Consider the following 25,305-nt stretch of genomic DNA (forward strand, 5'->3'; position numbering starts at 1 on the left):
CACCCCTGGGGTGCCCAAAGCCTGGGACAGGGCCAGGGCCAAGGAGGGGACACTGGGATGGGTGGGGTGGTGGATGGATAGATGGATGGATGGATGGATGGATGGATGGATGGATGGATGGGGGATGGATGGATGGATGGATGGGGGATGGATGGATGGATGGATGGATGGATGGATGGATGGATGGATAGATGGATGGATGGATGGATGATGGATGGATGGATGGATGGATGGATGGATGGATGGATGGATGGATGGATGATGGATGGATGATGGATGAGGGATGGATGGATGATGGATGGATGGATGGATGGATGGATGGATGGATGGATGGATGGATGATGGATGGATAGATGGATGGATGGATGGATGGATGGGGGATGGATGGATGGATGGATGGATGGATGGATGGATGGATGGATGATGGATGAGGGATGGATGGATGATGGATGGATGGATGGATGGATGGATGGATGGATGGATGGATGGATGGATGATGGATGGATGGTGGATGGATGGATGGATGGATGGGGGATGGATGGATGGATGGATGGATGGATGGATGGATGGATGGATGGATGATGGATGAGGGATGGATGGATGATGGATGGATGGATGGATGGATGGATGGATGGATGGATGGATGATGGATGGATGGTGGATGGATGGATGGATGGATGGATGGATGGATGGATGGATGTGCACACAGCAGCATCAGCAGCATTATCTCACACTGATTATGGTTTTGGCCAGTTTTAAATGAGAATTACCAAGAAGCAGAAGGGTTTTGCCCTGTGATTGCTCTGTGTGTTCAGAAACCCTTTCTCCTCCATGAGTGCCATGGCCAGGAGAGCCCAGAGCAGCAGCCCCAGGTGCTCCAGACAGGATGGGAGGCAGTGCATGCAGCTTGTGCTCTCCAAACCCCTCATCTGCTGCAGGTCCCCTGCCCACAGTAGCTGCTGCATTATGCACCACTTAAATGCAATTTTTACTGTTGATGTTTTCCAGACAACCCTCCCTGCTACCCAAGAGACAGAATGAGGAATTTTTGGCATTTTATCAGCTTTCATCAAGCCTCTGAAGCACTTTGTGGCTGTTGATGTGCAGGGTAGAGATCTGAGAGGGTCGGCTCAGGTTTTGGGCTGGAGCCTTTTCTCTGCTTTCATGTATCAGCCACTCATAAAACAAAGTAACACCCAAGGGACAGGACTTTCATTAAAAAGAGACATTTCAATTTTCAGTAATTAAGAGCTGAGGCATGCTGATAAATAATGGCTGTGTGGAGCAAAAGCTGGGGATTGCTGAGCTCTCTCGGTGTCTGTCCCACACTGCCCAGCACGGGTGGCTTCTCCCAGAGCCAGAGGAACTCAGCTTCAGGATGGAGAAAACAACTTTAAACTGAGATTTCCAAAGGGAAAATTAGGAGCCCAAGTTTTGATACACCCTGCATGAATAGCCTGTGTTCCCCCTCCAAAGGATCCACTGGGCTACAATGATCCCTTTAAAAAGATAAATGCATTTTTAATAACACTTCAAAGTCAAGGAGCTCAAACAATTTCCAAAATGAACAAATTAAGTTCTTGTAGCCTGACAGAAGAACTCAGGAAAGGATTTCTGACAGATGCTCAATGCTTCAGTTGTGGCTGCAGATTTGCCTGGAGTTTCATCATGAAAAAACCCTAAATGGCCAAATTTTGCCCACTGCATTTACAAGTTTGGGCATTTCAGTCCCTTGCACAAAAAATGAATACTTGCTCACCTGTCTCAATGCAATTCCTGTTGGAATTTGAGTGTGTGGCTCCCCCCCCACCAGCTGCAGAGGGGATTTCACATCTTTTTGGGGTCAGCAATCACTCTCTGCATAAAACCAGCATTTTTCTTAAAAACTCCTGCACAGAGGCTGTGTCTGCACACAAATCCTCCTCACCTGTGCTTGCTGTCATCCCTGTGCATTCAAAATCCTCATAAACCACCCCAAAACCAACCTTTAGCCACAAAACACGGAGCCTATGCAAAGTGAAATGCCAACAATTCAGGCTAAATAGTTTTCAAGGCTGCTTTGGAAAGCTAAAAATACACAAAACAAATGTAAATTCCACTCCAGTGACGAGCATCAGTGGAAAGATTGTCTTCAAGAATTGTGTGAAAAATGAGAAGTATTTTAAATGATGGGACAGAGCACTGAGCAGTGATGTAGGAGCCCTTGGCCTCAGAGGTGATGCTAAAACAGTACCTTTGTATTTTCCTGCACTTCCCTTGTTCCTGGGGAGATGAATTCAGTGTCAGACACTGTCACACATATTTTTAAATTGGTTTTGTACAAAAAGTAGGTACTTTGGCAGGGACCCAGTGGTGGGGACCCTCCTGGGCTGCACCAGGTGAGACCCAAAGAGCTCCTGGATATTTTGGGAATGTTTTGCCCCTCTTGGCTGCTCCCCCTGCCCCTGGAACTGCAGAGGAGCCAGAGCATCCCCAGGGTGGTGTCACTGCCACCCCTCATGTCACACGTGCTGAGCAGACTGTGACACAGCCCAACCCCAAAGTCCAGTGTGAGCTTACACAAACATCCTCCTAATTTTTATTTTTACCCCTCTGTCTCCCTCCTTTGTGCTGCCCACAACTTGCAGCTGGAACTTCAGCTGTTACAGAACTCAACTTCTTCATTTTTTTGGCATTCCCCAGTCAGCAAGAAATGTTAAAAGAAATGGTGTCATTTGCTCCTTTCATTTAATTTTACTTAGGAAAACAAACTCCTCTAACTTCTAATCTCTCATGCTGCTGAGTAATGTCAGCTCCAGGGCCTGAATTTGCAGGATGGGACCCAAAGGCCACGAGCTGAGCTGGGGAAATGGTGCCACATTCCTTGTCACAAGCTAACTCGCCTTGCAATCACCAGTAAAATGTATTTACTTTCATATGAAATTTGGGGAGTTGATTTAAGAGCTCCCTGTTTCACCAAGGTATCAGATGTCAGATGATGCAGGGGTTGCTATGGCAACTCCCCTTTTTATATTGAATAGTAAATGGCCACGAAAAAGCCACATAATTTTATGGTTGCTCCCGGGGGATCACATAACTAATATAAAATCTTGCATTTTAATATATTTTCTGCTTCTTTCTTCCTTCCCTCTATTCTTTCAAAGTGAAAAAGCCTTTGAGTGAGGCTGGCCCTGGTCCCACATTGGGACTCTGAGCTGGAGTGTGACAGCCCAGCACAAAAACCTGACAATCCAGTTTTCTGCGTGGAAAAAATGGTGTTTTAATCAAGGGGGCTCTGCAGAATCATCTCAATTAATATTTAGAGCATTAGGTGCTACAAACCATCCCAGACTGAAGGGGTTTTTAGGAATGAATGGGTTGGAGATGCTCCATCAGCTCTGGAGCTGACCCAGCTGTGCTGCCAGGATGTGCCCAGGGCATTTGGGATCACAGATCCCTCTTCTCCCTGCACCCAGCCTGGGACACCTCACCCTAAAGGCAGCATGAAAATCACACCAACATTTACAGTGGGAAAGACCCCTGACATCACCCAGTTCAAGCAAATAAAACACTCTGTGCCCACAGGCTCTCCAGCAGCTCAAACAGGAGCTGTGATATTCCCTGAATCCCATCCTGCAGATTTTCCCTTCCAGGGCAGGATTCCCCCTCTGCCCAAGGCAGGCACAGCCCAGCCCCAGCCCAGCCCAGCCCAGGCTGCTCCTGCAGGGCTGCAGGGGAGCCTCCCAAAGCCACACTGCCCTGGCAATCTGCACAGAGGGAATCAAAGCAGGGCTGGAAAATCCTGGGAAAAGGTTCAACATGAGCTCAGACAAAAGTTCCTGAGGAGATGGCCAAAGCTGGGCTTTCTGGGTTTGTTCTCCCTCGGTTCCTTTTCATCTCCCATCAGCTGGAATCCATCAGGACACAGCTTTGGGGTGATCCCAGCTCCACTGTGGGTTTGGGCAGAGCCCAGGTGTGGCACCCTGGGACACCCCAGGTGTGACCCCCACTGTCACCTCCTGCCCTGCCTTCCCCAGGCTGCCTCCCACTCCAAACCTGACCATTTCTGGGTCTGATTCCCGTCCAACTTCACCAAAATCTGCTGCATTGGACTCACACAAACCAGCAATGTAGCAACAAAAAGATTTAACAGACAGAAGTAAATCTTCTTTTCAACCACCAAGCCCACTGGCCACTTCTTCCCCAGGACTGAAATGGAAACCCTGGATCCATCCCTCCCTGTGGAACACACACCATCCCGGGGGACACAGCTCTGCTCCTTTCTTTTCCCCAGCAAACAATGTAAAACCTCACTTTGTAATTTATTTGGGCACCACTATTGCTCTGATTTCCTAAAATGAATGGGTACCAAAAATAAAAGGAAAAAAAAGAAAAAAAGGAAAGGAATTAATTTTTTTCTTGGATATTCTTTCAGCAGAAGGCTTAGTGATGCTCTGAAAAAATTGCCTGCAAATTTAGGGGTGGACAAAAGGGGTTTTCCAAGGTTTAAATGGACTGGGAAAAAAGGTGGTTTGGTATTGGGGAAGATTACATATATATATATATATATATATATATATATATATATTCTTAAAAATATAAATATTCTTAAAAATATAAATAAAATAGAAATATAAATATATTCTTTATATCTAAGAAAAATATAGATTATTTATACATATAAATGTATATACACACACATATATATAAAAATAATATACAATATATAAATGATTTTTTAAAAAAATATATATAAACCCCCAAAATGTTATACCTAAAAATACAGGAAATTTTTAGCTGAAAATTGCTCTGAGCAGGACAAGAGGGGTGAGGCTGTGTCCTTTTCCCCAGGCAGGATCTCCCCCATCCCTCCCTCCCTCCCTCTGGTGCTCCCAGTGCCCCGGGTGGGGAAGCTGCTTCCAAGGCAGCACAGAAACCTCCCACCAGCACCCGAGAGGAAACTGCTTGGCCACAAGTCATAAAGCAAACAAATAAAAAAAAATTATGAATCAAAATTAGGGTCTTGCAAGATTAGTAGGACGTGGAGCTAATTAAAAGTGCCTGAGAGCGTCTGACGGGCACAGGCAGAAAAAGGCTGATTTAATTAACAGAAAAATGAAAAGGAAACCCCAGGACTAGGGGAAAAATTAAGGCTTTCAGTGATAATCAAATAAAACCAAGTGTGCAAATATTAAATCTGAAGAGAAATAACAAACTCATCAGCATTAATGAGTGAAGCCAGTAAACAGCAGATTTTGGTCAAGAAAAACAGGAATATCACTTCAAATGCTGTTATGAGTGACAGGCCATCTATAATATCCTGTAGCTTTAAACCTCACTTGGTTACATCTCAGAAACTAAAATAAAAGCTTTATTTTAAAAGCAGATAAAGTAATTATGGCAATTAAAAGGCAGCACCAGTGATGGAGCCATTCCCATTTTTCACCTGGAGAACACTGCCAGGTATTTCCCAGGCAGCAGACACTGGGAATGGGGAAGGGATGTGCCACCCTTGCTGGCACTTCCAAGATTATTCTCACCTCTGCAAATGCCCTGTTACTCCCATGGCATCAGAGAGCAAAGCACCAGCCCTGCCAGAATCCCTCGTGCCCAGGATCACTCACCAGCCCCACATAAATCAGAGGCTCGATCAGGCTGATTATCTCTGCATGTAATGCTTTGAAAATACATAAATTCAGATTTCACTCTAAGCATAGGTGGCTTACAGTGCTTTCTTTGGGATCAGATATACCTCACTGTAGCTAAACATTACAGTGGCTGCTGATTTCTTAATCCATTTCCAACATGAAGGTTCCTCAGTTGTTAAGCCTGGCGTGAAAGAAGCCTTTCATGGATGAAAAACCTCCCGGAGCAGAATATACAGCCCATGTTCTCAGGCTGTGCTGTGTGAGCTGGGCACAGCCTTACCTGCCACAAAAGCTGCTCAGCCACAGGGGTTTGAGGCAGATTACAGAGCTCTGAGTTTGTTCTGATATAAAACCTGCTCAGTTTTAGGTGCCTGCATTGACAAATGCCTCCCATGCCTCTGAGTGTAATAATTGACCACAACAGATAACGGGCCAGGCAAGCAGGAGTGGGGATTGTGAAGCTGCAGGAAAGGGCTGGTGGCAGGGAGTGAGGCTTTCCCACACCCCCAGCATGGCAAATAATCTCCAGCCTAATTCCATGGATTGCAGCAAAAGCTTCAGCTCCATAGTTCATTAATTAAGATGTTTATCTTATTTACTTTAAGCCTCAGATGTGCCTCCAGTTATAATCTCCAGGGGCTGCTCATCCCTGATATTTAGCAGCTATTTCAGTGCACAGTCAGGGCATGGATGGATAAATGGGTTCATTTATTGATAAATCATGTGAAATCTCTGCTGCCTGTCTTTCAGGTGAGATCCCTGGCTCAGAGGAGCTGCACCCCATGCAGGGATGGGGACACTGCCGTGGCCCAGGGTGCCAGGGGGGGTGACCCAGCCCAGCTCTGCCTGGGCAGTTGCCCACACACCCAAAAATGCCCCAGCCAAGGCTGCAGAAATCCTCACTCCACGTGGTTTTGAGGTTTGGAGGAAATCAAAGACAAAAGGAAAGGCAGGCAGGCTGTGCTGGCGCACGGGAAGGCAAACAAACCCTGTGGCTTTTCTGACTTGTTTTTTTAGGGAGCTTTAAGAAAGTGTTTGCAGTCACTGGGAACAAATTCCTAGAAATGAGAAGCTGTTATTATTCCTAACGTAATGCCTTCGTGGGACAGGCCCTGCAGAGCAGAACTGCTCTCAGCCTGAGCTGGTGGAGCCTTGCCCCTCTCCTGCTGCAGAGCCCAGCGCTCCTCCATGGGCACCACAAAAAGGGAAGCACCACATCTCCAAAGCAGAGGATTAATTAATAAGCCTAATGAGGGGCTGGCTGAGGAGGGGTTCAGTCCCATTTAGCCAGGCAGGCTGTCAGTGCCTGAACAGAGCAGCAAACACTTTAAAATACATTATTTCAGGCATTTTCCCATTAATGTGAGAGGGAAGGTGCTGGGCTGTGGTTCATGGCCCAAGGCACTGAGCAGGGCTCATCTGGAGCCACAGCATGGTGGATATCACCCCAAAACCCAAACCACTGTCTCACTAGGGAAAAGACAAGCAGGCTGTTCATTGGAAAGGAGGAGGGGGTTAAAACCTTGCCTGTTAAAATGCAGCGCTAAAATCTCAGTTAAAAAATGACAAAGTCGGGAAAAGCAAACGTTTAAAGTTGCAAAACCAACACGGCACATCCTGTTTGTTTTACAGCCACATGGCACATCCTGCATGTTTTATGGTTTACATTTTACAGCATAAACAGTCGTATATTAAGCTGCAGAGTTAACCAAGAGGAAAACACTGAGTGAAAAAGTGCCACGTGCAAAGCCAGCACCTCGGGATGGCTGTGGCAGCCAAACGGTGGCAGGGGTGGCTCTGTGGCACTGTCACTGAGAGCCCTGACACAGGGGTGGCTCTGTGGCACTGTCACTGAGAGCCCTGACACAGGGGTGGCTCTGTGGCACTGTCACTGGCAGAACCCTGACACAGGGGTGGCTCTGTGGCACTGTCACTGAGAGCCCTGACACAGGGGTGGCTCTGTGGCACTGTCACTGGCAGAACCCTGACACAGGGGTGGCTCTGTGGCACTGTCACTGAGAGCCCTGACACAGGGGTGGCTCTATGGCACTGTCACTGAGAGCCCTGACACAGGGGTGGCTCTGTGGCACTGTCACTGGCAGAACCCTGACACAGGGGTGGCTCTGTGGCACTGTCACTGAGAGCCCTGACACAGGGGTGGCTCTATGGCACTGTCACTGAGAGCCCTGACACAGGGGTGGCTCTGTGGCACTGTCATGAGAGAGCCCTGACACAGGGGTGGCTCTGTGGCACTGTCACTGAGAGCCCTGACACAGGGGTGGCTCTGTGGCACTGTCACTGGCAGAACCCTGCCACAGTTGTTTCATTTCATTTCCATGGTGCTTCCCCCCTTGAGGGGAGCAGGGATGGGCTGTGATTAATGACAGCAGCATTAAAGGTGCCGGGGAGCCTTTGAAGCTCACACATGTCTCATGGGGTCAGTAGGGTGGGGAGAGGGTCAGGGCCCAGCACGGGGCTGGGTTATCACCGAGTCCCTGCCAGGGCCCAGCTTTTGGAGGCTCAAAATCCACAAAAAATCACAAACACTGGCAAAAATTCTGGATTTTAGCAGTGTTTTAAGCTGGTGGGGTCGTCCTGCCTCTGGAGTCAGGAGCTGCAGCTGATTTAGCCATAATCACACTTTCTGGACAGCTTTGGGAGGCATTGGGACACTGACTCCAAATAAAAAGCTGCTCTTTAGAGGCTCAATGCACAATCATTTTAAGCAAGACAGATACATCCCTTCCCACTCTGCACCCTTCTCACAGCCTCCCTTGCCCTCCAAACTGCTGCTGCTTAAAACACCATCAGGTTAAAACCCACATGTGATGACACAAATTAGATTCTCTTACCTTTGGTACAAGGAGGAGCTGATGGCACTAAACCTAAAAGGATTTTAAACTCTCTCTTCCCTTCGTCTCACCAAGGATGGTTTATTTTTACATGACTTCCAGCTCAAATTGTGCAAACCAGACAGGTCTGAGTTTTTATATGCAGTATCTGAGCACTCACTCTCCTGACAGGCTGCCAGGGCCCTTGCTCTGAGTTATTAAATGCAGTGGGGCAGATAACTGTGTGCTCCCCACCTCTCCCCAATACACATGAATCAAGATTTTCCAAATAAAATACTTGATCTTTTTTAGGGCTGCCAAAGCCAGTTGGAAAATCAGGAGTTTATGCAACAGCTTCTGTGAGCTGCATGTACCACGTGCCAGGCTGAAAATCCCACAGCACTGCCTGGAAAGATCCTGGGCAGAAAAGAAAACCTCAGTGGGATCCAGCAGGACACAACTGAGCCAGTCATGGCTGCATTTCCAAGAGCAGGGGAAGCACACAGACCCTCTCCCTTTGCTTTAAACACTCCCCCAAAGCACAAAATAATGTTATTCCTTATTATTAAATTAATGATTATTGTTGTATTCCACCCGGCATCCCAGACACAAACCCAGCATTTTGAGCCCACCTCCACCCGGAGCCCTTGCAGAATGTCTCTCTTACGTGTCCAAAGGGATCCAGGTGGTTGTTGGTGAGTTTGAGCTTCTGGAAGGACACCAGCTGCCTCATCCAGTGGGCTCCCGTGGCCGGGGAGTCGGGGTGCACGTACAGCCTGCCCGGCATGGCCGGCTCGGCCTTCCCAGCCACCATCCTGGCAACAGAGGGGACACATGGCATCACCCTGGCACCTGGAACTGCTTTTGGTCCTTGGGCTCATCCCAGCAACCCTCCTGCCCGCCCTGGGGGGATGCACTGGGACAGGGGGACGCAGGGAGGCTCCTGCTTTGGGATCCCTGTTTCAGCATCACAGGCTGGCAGCGACGCCATCCCTGCTCCCATGTGGGATTTCCTTGGGGCAGTGTCCTCACGTGGGCATTGTGGAGACTCTTTTGAGGAGGAAAACTTTTCTGGGTTTTTGGAAATCTTCAAAGAGCCTTCTGCAAAGGGAGATGGCAGAAAGTACCTGTGGGCAGGAGTGGAACTGGTGTGGCTGCACCTTCACAGCTCCCACAGCCTGTCCCAGTGGGAAGGGGCTGCTCCCCACTCTGGCCCAGCTCCCCCTGCCCCACAGCACCACCAACCCTCATGGACACAAGGCCCAGCCATGAGACATCATTCAATGGCAACGCCCTTGGTACTCCACATTGTTCTCCTCTTATAAAACCCCAATAAAAGCAATATTACCAAAAACAACAGAAACTTTCCAGCAGCAATAAAAGGAAAAGGGGAAACAGCTCTAGGGCTGGCAAAAACTAAATTAAACAGACTTAAGGACTATCCATCATCTCGTGTTTAATGTCTGAAACACACAAAGTGGCCACCGTGGTGCAGAGACCCTCAGTCCACTCCTCTTACCCAGCGGCATTCCGGGACAAAAGCTCACGGAAAAGGGATTTTTTTTTTAACTGGAGCAGCCCTAATGGGCAAGTAAATAATTTCTGCTTTCTGGGATGTCACTGGGCTCGTTCCCTGTGAAATTTTCCATTGCTTTTCAGCAGGCAGCAGCCAGGGGAAGGGTTTGGGGAAACCACAGCGAATAGTGGCAGTGAGGGAGGCTGCCGGGCATTTTGTGGGGGGAAATCAAAAGAGAAAACAACACGTTTCCTTTGTCAGAGAGCAAAAATCCCAGCTGCCTCTCGGGTAAGTAACTCTGCTGGGAAAGGCACAGGGAAAGGAAGAATAACAGAAGAGAATCAGGGCTCTGAGTGAACCACCCCATATTTTGCTTTATAGCTGCTCTCCTAAAAGCAAAATATTACTATAGAAGAAAGGAATTTAAAACTTTTCTCGAGTCACACAAAGACCTAATTTTGAGGGCCAAAATGGACCATTAGGTCATCCTGTCCAGCCTCTGGTACAAGGCAGGCTGTGGCTTTACCCTCCTACAACTGCACACAGCCAGATAACCCGTGCTTGGCCTAAAGCATCTTCTCCAGGAAAACTCCCCAGCCTAGAACACTTTGGGATGGACAAGTCACCACCCCAGCAGCACTTTTTTTCCAGCAGTTAACCACCCAGCCTATTAACAATATTTCATTTTATATTTGTCTGGTTTAAACTTCCAGCCCTGGCTCTTGTGTCCATCACTGCTCCACCAAAGAGAGCTCTGGGATGTTGGCAGCCCTCCTGTGGGAAGGTGTTTCTGTTGGTTTCTAAGTTTGCACAACAAATGGTTGATCCAATTGCAAATTTCTTATGGAAAAGCAGGCAAACAGAAGTGTTGTCTTACCATTTGTTGTCACAGAATTTGTAGCGGTGGTCGTCGGCCGGGACGATGTCGATCAACAAAATGTATTTGGTCTTGGGGTTCATTCCAGTCACTTTGACCTTGTAACTGGGGAACATCCTCCTTAGGGAAAGCAGAGGGTCATCACGTTAGTGAGGGGTGCAAGCACTGGAACTGATGGAAACTTGGAGCAGCAGCCCAAAAAGCAGATCCACCATCAGAGGGATTCATGCAAGGACATTGTTGGTTCTTGTTCATACCTGAATTAAACTCTCTCTTTCCAGAGCGTGTGCCAGTGCAGAAGTGGGCACAAATTTTGATAAGGGTTTAGGGAAGGGGGCTGTGGGCCAGTGCCAGGAAAAGGAGGGTGCAGAGAGAGATACAGGGGGGTCAACACATCCCTGTTTGTGGGAGGCCTGGACAAGGAGCCCTCATTTCTACAGGAGGCTCTGCCTGGCTTATGGCAGCACCAAAATTGCAGATTTCTTGCTGCTGTGGAAGTGTTTGAAAAGTCTGGAGACATGACTGCCTTTCAGAGGAAACAGAGCACAGGCTTTGTCATCCAAATGATCCCAATATCCACCAGGTCCCACCACTCCCCCTGTGTTCCCTCCAACAAATAGAACTGAGGATCTGCAAAGCCTGGGGGAAACAAAGGGTTAAACCCTGAGGTGGTGCAGACAGGCTCCTCTGGCATTCCCAGATTTCCCAGATTCACAGCACACCCCTTAAACCTTGCTGGAGCCTGGCAGAGCTTCCCAGCAAAATGTGCCTGTCCCACTGGCTCCAGCAGCCAACACCAAACTAGAGCATCCCATAAACCAGTGCATCACAGAGAACATCGACATGCCTTACAGTTCTAAAGACTCTTTGTGATATTAAATGATACTTTTTTATAAAGCTATTGCTGTGAAAACAGCCGATTCCATCCCAGTCCAGCCCTGCAATCCAAAGGAGAGGGCCCTAATGGATACTGACACTGCCATGGGCTTCCCAATCCCCTGAGGCCGCATCAGCAGCCAGGATTTGCAGGATTAGGCACTTCACATCCTCAGAATAACTGTTTTCTTGGCTCCATCTTCCCCACCTCCTCCTCATCCAGTAAAAACACCCGAGTCAATAGAGCAAACTGGCTCACCACAGCCCTCCAGCCAGGACACAAAGTTCTCCTTCCACAGGGGATGGAGGATGAGAATTGCCACATCCTGGCCTCGTTCGAATTGCGTGAATTAAGATGGGCCCAAATCCTGATGTCATTTCTCCATCAGACATCAAGGCCACTCTGTCCCCCACTTTTATCCCTCTTTTCCTGAGCTGGTCCAAGTCTGCAGCACCATTTTGTCGCTACTTGGGGAGAAGGCAACAAAATGGGCCCTGTTCAAAATCCTTTCAATTGACTCTTTTAACCGCCCTGCATAAATTCCAGATGTTTACCATGTAATTAGCCTGGACTAAAAAGGGGTGGTTTAGCAATGTCCCTCTTTGATTTTCATTCATAAACTCTGCACTCCTCTTAACCTTGTCCTCCTACAGGTAAGCACCTGGGTAAATACAGTAGGACATTTCAATTTGTGAATACACAGCCCAATTCACACATCGAAAAAAATTGTATAAGGAATCCAATCTGAATGCCAAGATTTTTTTTTATTAGGCCTTAAAATGGCATTTTAAAATGAAACAAAAAAGAAAAAAAAAAGAAAATTACAAAAAGAGGATAAAATTATTTAAAAACATAAATGAAATGAACACAATTTGACAGTATCATACCTGCACTGGGAATTTTTATAACATTGAGCTTCTGAATTTCTTTTTCCCTCAATCATTTCATTTACTGTAGAACATCCAAGCTGCTAAAGTAGCTGAACTGATATATTGTAAATGTTAAGTGCTTTTTTAATGGCATTTAAAATTAAGCTTCAGCATATGGAGTTCATATAGCATGGACATGCCTGAGTTTATAATGTTCTTTAGTATAGCCCTCTAAAATAAATACAAAGAGCCAAAGTACTACTATAATATATACAGCTGAAATTCTTTAAGGATAACAAATGGGGACTCACATCTGATTGAAGGTGTTGCTTAACTTGCAAACCACTCACTATCTCGCAGTGGTAGCATTGTGCTCAGCAGTCCACAGACACAGCTACAACCAAGTTTGCCAACTCTCCACATTCTTTTCCAGGAAAACATGGGTAGATTTTAGTAATTTGGCTGTGCATGGACATTTCATCATTATTATTAGCTGCTGCATTTTGGCCTTAAAGAAAAAATATGCGACTAATGTGCTGTCCAGGGACTTGTCAGTTTAATTTTCTTAATGAAAACATATTTCTCAACCCCTTGGCAGAGGCTCGTTTAGTAAATATCTCTGCAATATGATACAAACATGGGTTGTGCATCTCTGATGGGAAGGCATGACAAACCCGAGAGCTGGGGCCAAGGAAATGCAGTCATAGAGATTGAATTAAAATGAAAAAAAGAAAGCAAGAGACAGCACCTAACATCATGTCCTGGCCCTTATTAAAAGTCCCATTTTTAAGAAGGGAGCTGAACCCCCCGGTGGAGCTGCACCAGCCCTGCTACAGTGGCTCTATAGAGCTCCCTGGCAGGCCTGGGAAGGGGCCAGAAACCTGCCTGCTTCCCCAGATTTACTACAGGTCAGTGGAGCTCCTCAGAGGCACGAGGAGCTGCAGCTCGGCAGCAGCTTTGCCCACGCAGCCCCTCCGGCAGGCCGGGGCAGGCAGAGCCCGGCGGATGGGCGGCTCCCGGGGATGCTCCGCTCGCCCAGCTCCCGCACAATGGGCTGTTTCATCATCCCTTGCTCGGGGACCGGCGGAGGCACAAGAAGCACCCAGTGCTGCAATAAAACTTGCCAAAGTCTTGCCAAGCTCTGGGAAAGCTCAGCCTGGTTTTGGTGGGAGGTCTGAAGCAAGAGCCGGGCAGATCTCTGTTTTATCCACCCTCCTTTCTACACGGCTCCAAACCGGGCCAGAGCATTGCTGTGCAGAAACTGGGGACAAAAACTGGGAATTTGGGGCTTCTGGGGAGTGTGTGCAAGCAGGTGACACCTGATGCTCAGGGCACCCCCTGTGCCAAGGGCAGCTGCAGCCCTGCCTGGGCAAACAGGACTCAGTGAGGTTCAGTGATGGGCACGAGTGCAGCACAGCAACACTCAAGTCTCCGGTGAAGTTTGAGCCACCAGCACTCAGGAGATTCATTGCAGCAATTCCTGGCCCCATCACCTTTTGCTCAGACCCAAAACCTGTTTGGACACAGTACCCACGGGCTGCAGCAAATGCCCTCAATGTGCCAATGACAACACCATCCCTGGAGTGGGGATGTCCAGCACTGGACCAATTTCCTTCCAATTTACACTCTTTTTTTTGAAATCCACACCAGGTGTGTGTCCAGCCCAGCACACGCCTCAGGTGGAGGCAGCAGGGCCACTCAGGGAGCAGGGCCCAGCAGCAGCCCCACAGCTGCCCTGCCCACCCAGGGACCAGCCACGAGCCCTGGAGCACCCAGGGATGCACAAGGGACTCAGCACGAGCAGCCAAGCACCAGCCCCAACAGCCTCCTCTGCAAAACACCAAAATTGACAGGACTCCAGTTTTAGGCACATTCAAACCCATTTCTCCCTCCCTCCAGCTCCAGCCAGAGCAGAAGGGACCATCCAGGCTCCTCAGCCCTATCCTGAGGGTCTCCTGCTGGGTTTAGTGGCTCTGTCAGGCACATTGCTGTCCCACCCCTGCACTGGGACAAAGGGACAAAGTGCTGCTGTGCCATGGCAGCAGCTCTCACTGCCCTTCACAAGGCAACACTTAAATCAGATTTTATGTTCACAAAAGAAAGGCACCCTCAAAGAAAGCAATCATGGGGGAAAGGCTGTGGTGCCTCCTGCGTGAGCAGGACACCCCCTGTGGCATTAAAACCCCACAGTCACTGAGTGATGCCCAGGGGAGGGCAGAGGGGCTGAGCCTGGCACTGGGACCGTGGGCAGTGGGAGCAGGGCTGGCACCACCAGAGCTTGGCACCACACTGCCACAGCCTCAGCTAAACCCTTCCCTGCAGATGAAATGTAGCAAAAACAGTAAAAGCCAGGAAAATAAACAAGCAGCACAATTCCACAGGCCTCCCAAGCTTCAAAGATGATGTGCTAGTGAATTATTTGTTCTGATAATGAAGCAGTCACTGCTTAGCTAAGTTTATGCTAGGCACATTTTATCTCTACATGATATTCACAAATTGTTTTAAAATGAACTGTTAGAATAAGCATCTCTTGTTTATTTATTTATACTATTACTATCCAATCCCCTTAACTGTGGAGCAGTTGCTGACATGGAGCCAAAGCTTCTATTATTGTTCAAACAAAGTTTAATTGATGTGTAATTGGCTGGTTGGGTTGGAAGTGAGAGATAAGAGAAAAGCTTTGCTTTTCTTTGGGGCAGCAGTTCCCAGCCTCTCAGGCTCTCCAGCCTTGGCCTCTCTGTGGGCATCTCACGTGTGTTTCAATGCCCAGATGAGCAGGTCTGGTTGATCCTGGAGGGATGGGTGGCTGAAAGTCTCCCATGTCCAGCAAAATCTTATTTTTTGGGCTGGGGATGGCAAACCAGAAAAGTGGAATCAGAGCTGAGTGAAGAGCTCAGACACTCACCTGAACAATGACTGTGCTGTGCCACAGTGCACATCAGCAACAAACCCTCACTGCCCTCCTGCTCACCAGGATGGAATCTGACCTTCACTTAGATGCCAACACCATTCCTGATGTCCCTGTGGGTGCATTGGCTGGGAGGGGATGTCTCTGACCAGCACAGGGCAAGCAGGGAATTCAAACAGTATTTCCATAGAGAAAACTGCACAGAACCAGGACACCTGAGCAACCCAAGCCATGCCTCACCAAAGGCTGCCAGTGCTCTCTGAAACCCATGGATTTATGAGGATTGGTACTCACTGCACGTCCCTGAGGTGTGAATGGTCCTTCAGATACCACTGAGTGCTTGCTTCTGTCTTTTCAAGGGGATAAAAACATCCTCAAGCACTTCAGCAGCTCAGCAGCTGAAATTCTACTTTTTAAGACAATAAGACAAAGATTTCAAAAGACAGAGAGAGATTTTACAATCCTTGCTTTTGGGATGGTCAAGTAAAGCAGTGACTGGAGTTTTGGAACTCCGGTGCTGTGGTGAAAGGTTGTTTTCTGATCCTCAGGTTGTGAAAGGATCAGAAAACAACTGCTCACTCAACATCTTGGCTAACAAACCATGTCATGGCTGAGCAAGCACCTCCTCAGAACCTGCTGGGCATGCTGAGATGCCTCCAGCAATGCTTCCAGAACACCAAGGCAGGTGAACACCTGCATCCCTGAGAACGACTCACGTGGCCCCAAATTCCTCCTGAGACTTGGCCATGGCTGCTTGAGGATGTTCTCCTTGTCTTCACTGTTAGAAGGGAAAAGAATGGTGTGCAGAGCCTCCAAGAACTATGTCTCCATTCTGATGACCTTTCTTCATTTTTTTCCAATTTCCCTTCTTTCGACAAGTATTTCTTCCGCTGACTTAACGCATCTTTAAAAAGAATATTCTCCAGGGCAGATTAAAACAAATTTGGGGATGTCAGCTGTTTCTTTTAGCCTTTTAAATGGCATTTCCTTTTTGATAGATTCTTGCTTTCAGAAAATACTTTAAAGAGATCAAAGAGTTTTTCAACAGGGTCCCATTTTCCCAGTGTATCCTAAGCCTCAGTCCCTTATTTCTCTTATCACCCACGCCACTCCGTTATGACGCTCTGTATACAAAGTAAGAGCAGTTAACTTTGAAGTGCTGGATTAGCCCATGCCAGATCCTTGCCTCAGAATAACAAACAATACAGGTTCAACAGGAGTTCTCATCAGTAGTTCATTTTTCAGCCCCAAATTCACTGTCACTAACACAAGCAACATTGAACTCTCAGTCTATGGGCAGATAGCAGAGATTTATCTGGTGGCAGGACCATGACCTAGTGATGAGAAGGTCAGACAGTTAAGGGATTTTTATATTTTGGAATGGCGAGGTTGTATTTTTTCCTTCTGGCTAGCACATCTCATTTTTAAATAAAACATTGTTTCTCACATACTTGAGAACTTGGTGAGCTGGATGGCTGCTTTCATGGTCTAGAAACATTTCCTTTCTTTGCCCCATGGTGACTCCAGGCACGGGCAGGCTCCTGGCCATGGGCTGCTTCTCTGGGCTTTCATTTTGCTGCAACTCAACTTGAGCAGAGAAAGTCCCAACGTGCAGGAGGATGGGAGAGGTGGTGCCAGCAGCACAGCACAAAGGTACCTCAGAGAGAACCTGGTCACCAACAGCATTTCAGGGCAGGTTTGCTCCCTGTCCAGCCCAGCTGCCTGGCCATGGGCTGAGGGAGGAGCTGAGGCAGCCTTGGCACTGCTGGAGCCACAGCCCCGGTGTCCAGGAGCCTCTGGGGCAGCAGCAGAGCCCCAGCAATGGTTGGGACCTTCCCCAGCTGATCTGGGCTTGACCAAAGCCTCCCCTCACTGTGCCACAGCTCCAGCACAAGGACAAGCAGGGAAAGCTTTGGGAACACCCTTAGATGTGAGCATCCCATGTCTTTAAACAGCAGGGATGAAGAGAGAAGTGGATCAGGAACCAGACTCCCATCCCTGCCCTCCTCGGCGTGCACAAGCTCTGTCTCCCTTGCCAAAGCTGTCTGACAGCTTCAGCGGCACAGCCAAGAGCCATTGGAGTTCACTCCTGCTTTTTCTCTAAAAGCAGGAGTTTGCCTGAACAGGATAATTCCAGGACCCCAAATTTAGGAGCAAGCAGATCAAACATTCCTCAAATATCTATTTTATTTCTATGTTTTATATTGACGGTTCACATTCCTTCGCTGATCTCGGATATTAAGGTTTGCTTTTGAATCAAAAAACATCAGTAGAAATTCTTGTAACTGCCTCAAAAGATTCTGGACAAATATTTCCCTTTAATTGTAATGAGAACTGGGCATCCATATGCCCTACAGAGCCATGGAAAATTTAACTTTTAAAGGATTATTCACACAGGAAAGCTGCACCAGCTTAGCCAAAGCATTTATACTTCTTCAGACCTTGATGTCCTAAAAACTAGTTTTATTTTGGTTTACTAAAGTTGATTGGGAACAGATTTTTTTAAAAAAAAAACTGAAATAAGCCACTTTTAAAATGAAACCTGAACATCTAGAGGGGATTTGGGTCTTTTCCGCACGTGCAAGACGCTTTATCAATTCTATTTTTTTCCTCTGCAGCATTTTCCTACATATACTTCTTAAAACCTGCTACCATAGAGGCCAAAGCTGGCTTTGTACCTGTGCACACCCTGCACTCCAGCCAAAACTCAAATTCAGTATCTCGAGCCTCCTGTTTCACCTCAGGGGCAGTTCTGCTGCCACAGAGAAATGACACATTATTTTCTCTTCAGGAGCTGCTCACAAAAACTTGACCAGACACCCTATGAACTGGCATTTTTTACTGATGAAACAGAAACTTTATCAAATTGTTTATCCTTGGCAATACCTGGATAGAAATCACAATGCTGCAAAGACTAGCACCTTGGGAAAAAACCCTAGGGAAGAGCTAAATAAATAATCTAACAGAAAGAAGAAATCCTGAGCCAGGAAAGCTGCGGAAGCAAAGATGAACTTCCAGCAGAAATAAAGCCTGAAAGATGAGATTTCACAAAGAATGGTTTGCCACGAGCTACAAAAGAATCTACAATTGTTCAGTCAAATAATAGCACATAAAAGTGAGAGGAAGAAATCGAAAAGCCAGATTTATAACGAAATCCCTCATTTGCTTTCTGCTTTCCCCACCCCTCGCACAATTTCACAAGTGTGGAATTCCTGAGATCCCGCAGGAAAGGTGTGCACCCTGCTAGGACACAGCGATGCCCCCACAGCAGGGCGGCCAGAGGGGAGGAATCCAGATGTGCAGCTGCATCTGCATCCTCTAATACACCCTGTGCCCTTCATCAGCGTCTAGATTGATTTGATTAATTTCATTTAACAGGATCTCACCCACTGGAACTTTTCAATGGATTTTTAGGATATTTTTTGGTTCTGTAGTTTTTCTGGGAGAAGGGATTTTTTGGTTGGTTGGTTTGGTTTTGGAGCGGTTTTTGTTTGTTTTAACAAACACATATATATAAATACACACGCATGGGAAAGTTTGTGAACAATCATTTCCAAAACCAGGCACTCACAGCTCGCTGTGGGCGCTGGATTCATTCCCCCATCCCTGAAATGGGCTGTGAGCAGGGATAGGGACCGGGATGCTGCAGCGGGAACGGGGAGCGGGGACCGGGAGCGGCCGGGGCTCCGCGGAGAGAGGATGCTCAAACAAGAGGGGTTCCCTCCGAGGAAAGGGGATGCTCAAACAACGGGATTCCCTCTGCCTCCCGATAAACCTGCCCTGCAAAACGCCCCTCGAGACGGGCAGTGCCCGAAGGGATCCCCCGTGCCCGCTTTGCCTCTCGTTCCCCCCGGCTCGGGCAGCCGCGGGTACCCAGGGCAGCGCCGGGGATGGGCAATCTCTGCACCGCAGACTTCCAGCCCTTTAAAACCACCAGCAGATAATCCTCCGGAGGAGAAAAGCGGAATTAGAGCAAACCTCAAAGAGGAGGAAGGAGAGGAAGGCTCTGAGTGATGGAGCCGGCGCCCATCCCGCTGCCACGGGCGCTCCGAGGGATCCGAGCGCTTTTCTCCAAAGTTCAGGGAACTTTGCTAACATAAACTTTTAATCTTTTGATGATCCTTTTAATATAAAATAATCTCTTTTTTTCCCCTCCCACAATGAAGCAGTCGGACATTAAAAAGATAGCAAGTGCATTTTAAAGATGTTTCCACTTTATAAATCAAACTTTCTTGGCAACAACATGATTTCTATTTCAATGCTGAGCTTGCTGTGTTCTCCTAATATCTCCTACAGATCAGTCCTAAGAGGGAGTAATAATCCCCTAAAGTAATTCTCAGCCCTAAATTCTCGATAATTTATAGTTGGCTCGTTCTGTGGAGCTCCACAAAGAACGAAACAAATGACTCCCCCTTTCTCCCCCAACCAAGTTATCAATATTTGCCTTGTTTATACAAAAAAAGCAATTTTACACCATTGCCATGGAATTAACGCTTCCGCTGAGCTTTACATTTCCTCCCCATTGAGTGAACTTGTCATTAAAGTCACTCTCTTTTTTTTTTGTTGTTGTTTGAAATTTAAAAATCAGCCTTCCATTTCTTTTCGTTTGTGCCCCTTGAGGTCAGACAGACCTACATTTAAGTGAGTTCAACTAACGGCATTCAGGGGCATCTCTGTGCCTGCTGGGAGGGGGATTAGAGTCCTGATTAGTGCCTGCAATTAGCCGCTTTCCCTCTTTCCACACCCCCCCAATGCTAAATGCAAGTGCACACAAATCTCCATTAACCATCGTTTTTTTAATTGGCTCAAGAGGAGATTTATTATTGCGACTCTCTATTTAAAAAGCCTGGGTAAAATAAAATCTGCATGAAGTAATAATTTTCATTTTGTCCTTTGCATGGGGATTAGCAGCAGACTGCAGCTCGTGGGCTGCCCTGCCCTCAGCACGGCCACGCGTGGCATCGCTGTGAACCGGGACTCGAGGCACCACGGCGTTTAAGTTGTTCTATTTTCATGCTAATTATTTTGTGTATTTTTGCTGTCGGTGCTGCGGCAGAGCCCAGCCAGGCCGGGGAACCGAGCGGGTCCGGCACCGGCGGCAAAGGGGCTGCGGGGCTGCTAAAAACACCGATAAAAGCCCTCGTCCTGGATTTTGACACCATTTGCAGCTGAATCAGTGAAAAAAAAATAATATTCTTTTATTCCATGTTATTCATCAGCATTTCAGCCACTTCTTTCATTATTTTTTCTAAATTCAAAACCCTTCATGATAAAAAAAAATTATTTTAGCTCGATGGTGCTGCACTGAATTTCACTAATGGTGAGTTTGACTCAATAACGTAAAAAACCTAAATTTTTGTACATCTTGTGGTCTATCCCACCTCCTGAAAGGTGCACTGCCAGCCCCACCGGACAAGGAATGTGGGACTGAGCCCCGTCCATCTGGAGCTGTTTAAACAAGCCACGTTCAGACTTCCAGAGAGATAACATGCACGTTTGGGATGCTTAGGGTCCAGAATTTGGTACAGATATTACACATCTCCACAGGCACACTCAGATACTATAAATTAAGGGTGAAATATCTGAGGTCTTGATCCCCTCATCCGAGCTGACTTAGGGAGCAGACCCATCCAAATGAAGCCGGCTCTTCCCATCAGCAGACGCTGCAGAACAAGCCCTGGGATTTTATACGCCAAAATAAGGTGTGAAAAGGACAGAGTTACCTGCACCATCACTCCATAAACAGCCACTGAGCAAATAAATGGAAGATTTCTGGGACATACACCCCCTCTCCAGGGGGAATAATGGGAATTTCTTGCTTATTAGAGTCCAACTTCCCTACACCAAGCAGCACTGCCGGGATGGGGGAAAGCAGAGGGAAAGTGCTCAAATCAATCCCAAAAATCCAATGCCGAGGGTTGGGTTCTGGGTCTCACAGTGGGAGCAGCAAACAGGGGAGAAAAGTCACACACACACTGCATGAGCACCCACGGCCGCTCTGCACGAAGGATCCGAGACCACAGAGAAATAAATACTGCACAGAAATTATTTGTGGGGTTTTATTCTCTGTTTTCTCCCCGTTATTTGAGTGCCTGGCTGCACAGCTCGCTAGCACGGTGTAAAACAGCAATGGCAGGGAAGGCAGAAGCGCTGAGCCGTGCTGGAGTTAAATGTTAATGCCTCAATTTTCCTCCGCAGCAGCAGCGAGGTGAGCCCGCTGCCGCAGAAGCCAAGGGCAGATACTTTGGTGCCCACAGTGACACCCGGCTAATTTTCTTGGGAATTAACTGATTCCCGAGCTGGTAGTGGTCTGAGGTTTAATTCTGATTCTTAATTTTCTGGCATTTATTCTGCCTTCTCCCACCAGAGCAGCCCGGGCAGAAAATGAGCCCTGAGCAGAGGCAGGGCTGAGTTCTCTGGGCAACTGAAGCCTCTGATCTCCCTTCCTGGGCGTGTACACTGAGGGGGCTTTGTTTTGATAAAAATAATTATTTGTTTCCAAGGGAAAACATATTATTTTTTTTATCCAGAAGTGGCACCCTTTTCTCTTTCAGTTTTGAAATTAAAAGAACCTTCGTACCGCTAAAACTTTGGTGCAGAGTGTCCCAGCACAGGTCTTAGTGCACAGCACAGAAAAGGGAAAGGGGGTTTGCTTTGTTTTGGAAAAAAACCAAAACATCATAATTACGCTAATTTCCTAATTTAAAAATAATTAAAAAAAAAAAACCTTACCAGAGAGAATCAGGACTAAACGTTTCAAACAACCCCACAACATTTTCTTGCATCTACATTCCAACTGCCACACTCAAACACATATACAGTTTACACTGAAAAAATTATCTTACTGAAATCTGCAATCACAATAATATTTTTTAAATGCCACTGATTGTACTGACTCTGCAAAACCCAGTCTTGGCAAACAGGACATTTCATAGAGATCAGAAGCAATACATGTTTGCAGGGAATTTTCACTAACCTGCCTGCTTTGGTTATTATCATTTCCGTGCCAGCTTCATGAAATTTCTTCCATAGCTCCTTCTCATGGAGATAGACTTTGATATTTTCTATTGTCTGTAAAAAAAATAAGATCGTGAGAACAGCAAGAAACGATGGAGAAAACGTGCGAGGAGGGCTGGGCAGGGCCGGGGAAGGGCTGGGGACACTCAGGGCCCGCGCTGCAGCCGAGGCTCCGGGCGAAGCCACCAGCCTGAGCGGGAGGAGGATGGAGTCTCAAAAATTCCGCTCTCCTTTGCCAAAAATAAGAGAAACAAATGGAGGCCGGTTTTAATTGCAGACTTTCACAACCAGGCAGGACACTGCGGCTAAATGGAATTTTTTTTCTTTTTTTTTTTTTTTCTTTTTCCTCGGGGGGAAAAAAGTCTTTTGGGATAGACTCGCCCTAAGCCTCCCAAAAAACGGGGACAGAAGCAGCCGCAGGGATAACGGATCCGCGTCCAGGGCCGCGCTTTGTGCGTTCCGCGGGATGCCGGGGACATCGCATCCTTGTGCGGAGCGAAGGCACAGAAACCGCGTTTATTCAGGGGTGGAAAACCCGCAGTGAATTCCGGGCCGGGCCGCAGCCCCGGGAGGAGCGGGACGGCTCCGCCACGGGTCGGGCCCTGCCGGCCGCGGCTCTCAGCGCTCGGGTTCGCCTTTTACCGACAGCGGCCCGGGGCGGCCTGCTACGGACAGGGAAAATAGGATTATAACAATAAAAAATGAAAACAAATAAAAATGAAGAAAAATGAGCTTTCCTCGCAATCCCTCCCCGTGTCGTGGCCGGGGGAGATAGGTGCGCGGTGTCGGGCCGGGGTGATGCGCAGCAGGGCAGGACGCGGGGCCGGCCGGACGGAGCGTACCTGCTCGGGGTCGGGGAGCTGCGGGCTGCTGAGCGGCGTGCTGCTCCCCCCGGCTACGCCGAGGACGGGGGAGCCGGCGGAGGTGTCCGCATGGCCGGGCGCGGGGGCTGTTGGAAACCCTTCCTCGGTTTCAGACAGGCTTTTCTCCTGGAGCATTTCCTTGGGGGAAGAGAGGGTCAATGTTAGCTCGCAGCACCGGGGGCCACGTCCTGCCCCTCGCCCAGCCCCGGGCGCAGCCACCTGCGAGGTCAGGCCCTCCCGGGCCGGCCCGTGCTCGCTCCTCGGGCGGCGGCACTGGGATGTGACACCGCGGGCCCCGGGGGAAGCCGCTGTGCCCGGCTGAGCCCCCGCGGGGGAGCCGCCCACGCGTGAGGCCAGGGCAGCTCAGCTCTGATGTGGCCGCAGACCCCCAGCCCCGATTGTTTCTCCCCTCCGGTACCCGTCGGGAAGGGCGGCCCGGCCCGGTCGGTCTCTCTGCCCCGTCCCGTCGGGGCTGCGGGGGCTCCGCGCTGAAGAGCTGCGGCGGAGCCGGACGGTGTAAACAGGGGGAGTGCTGGGCTCCGAGATAAAAGGGCCCCTCTTAAACTTGGACGGAGACTGGGAAAAGCCAATAAAGATAAGGCCTGACAGCTCCGCCGGGGCTGCCGCGCATCAACGCCGACTTTTACAGCGCGGAGGGACGCGGCCGCCCGCCCCGCCTGACGGACAGACAGACGGACGGACGGGCAGCGGCGGTGTGGAGGGGGAGCAGCTCCGAGGGGCTGCGGGGTGCCGGTCCCGGGGACCGAAAGCGGCGCTGGCCGCAGACCTGCGGCCCCCGAGGGAGCGCTCCTGAGCCCGGCCCGCAGCCCCGGTGCCTGCCCCAAGCCGCCAAGGCCGAGCCGCTCTTCGGGACAGCGGCTGTGAACGGGGAGAGAGGGGCTGGGAGCCCAAAGTGCAGCTCCAGCAGAGCTCCAGGGAGAGCGGGACTGGCACCCCAAAGTGCAGTTCCAGCACAGCTCCGGTGAGAGCGGGGCTGGGACTCCCAGCTCCCTTCGCACCAGAATTCCAGGGAGAGCTCCCGCCGAGGAGCCGGACAGCCAAGCCCGGCTGTGTGCGAGCGGACACACATACCCCAGCGACCAGCCGCGATCCCCGGGGCAGGGAGCACCGAGCGGACAGCACGGTACGGGGCTCAATGCCCTGAGAACGCCACCGGTCCCTCCGCCCGGTGCTCGGGGTGTCGGGACGGGACAGCCCCAGCCGAGGCGCGGATGTGTCCCGGTGCCCAACCGCAGAGCGGAGCCGGGTGACCGGGAGGGCACAGGTGGGAGGGAGGCGTCCGCGGCGAAGCCCGAGGGCAAGGCTCCAGCCCGGACCTGTGCTCCCGGTAGGTACGGAGCAGGTTGGCTGGCGGGGAGAGCGGGAAACAGCGGGGCAGGCTGGCGGCTGTGTCCCGCCCAGGCCGGGGCTCGGCGGGCTGCGGGGAGCCCCGCGCCCTTGGATCCCCCGCTCCCTCCCGTCCTTCCCCCCGCACCCCGGGAACTCACACGGCCGGCCGAGGGGCAGGAGGCGCAGCGGGGGGCTCCGGGCTTGGCCTGGGGGCGGCTGCGGCATGAAGGGCATCCGCGGGGTGCTCAGGCCGGGAGCGGCTCCGCGGCCCCCGATGGCAGCGGCGTGCGGAGCATCCCCCGCTGCGCGGATTCACTTTCCCTTGATCTCGGCGGAAAATGTTCCATAAAGATCCAGTTTGGGGCCTTTCGACTCCCTCCCTCTTTGTCTCCCCCCCCTCCCTTTTCCTTCCCCTCCTGTTGCTGACGTTGCCGCTGTCAATCACGTCCCCTTACACCGACTCTGGCCCGCTCCGCCCGGCCCGGCTCGGCCCGCCCGGCCCGGCCCCGCGCCCGCCCCGGCCCCGCGCCCGCCCGACGGTCGGCACCGGGGGGCACCGGCGGGGGCAGC

General features: G+C 49.6%; 1 protein-coding gene across 1 annotated transcript in view; it reads right to left on the reverse strand.

The window, feature by feature from the left end:
- Positions 1-25,083, reverse strand: part of TBX4 (T-box transcription factor 4) — a 31,189-nt gene extending 6,106 nt beyond the window's left edge. The window contains exons 1-5 of the mRNA XM_058817917.1: positions 24,894-25,083; positions 23,365-23,523; positions 22,482-22,576; positions 10,852-10,971; positions 9,126-9,273 (exon numbers count right to left, since the gene is read on the reverse strand). Coding sequence (XP_058673900.1) covers positions 9,126-9,273; positions 10,852-10,971; positions 22,482-22,576; positions 23,365-23,520 — 519 coding nt within the window. The 5' untranslated portion in view covers positions 23,521-23,523; positions 24,894-25,083. The remainder of the gene's footprint in view (positions 1-9,125; positions 9,274-10,851; positions 10,972-22,481; positions 22,577-23,364; positions 23,524-24,893) is intronic.
- Positions 25,084-25,305: the final 222 nt, after the last annotated feature.

Source organism: Ammospiza caudacuta, chromosome 20 (genome assembly GCF_027887145.1).
Source record: "Ammospiza caudacuta isolate bAmmCau1 chromosome 20, bAmmCau1.pri, whole genome shotgun sequence".
Taxonomy (NCBI): Eukaryota; Metazoa; Chordata; class Aves; order Passeriformes; family Passerellidae; genus Ammospiza; species Ammospiza caudacuta.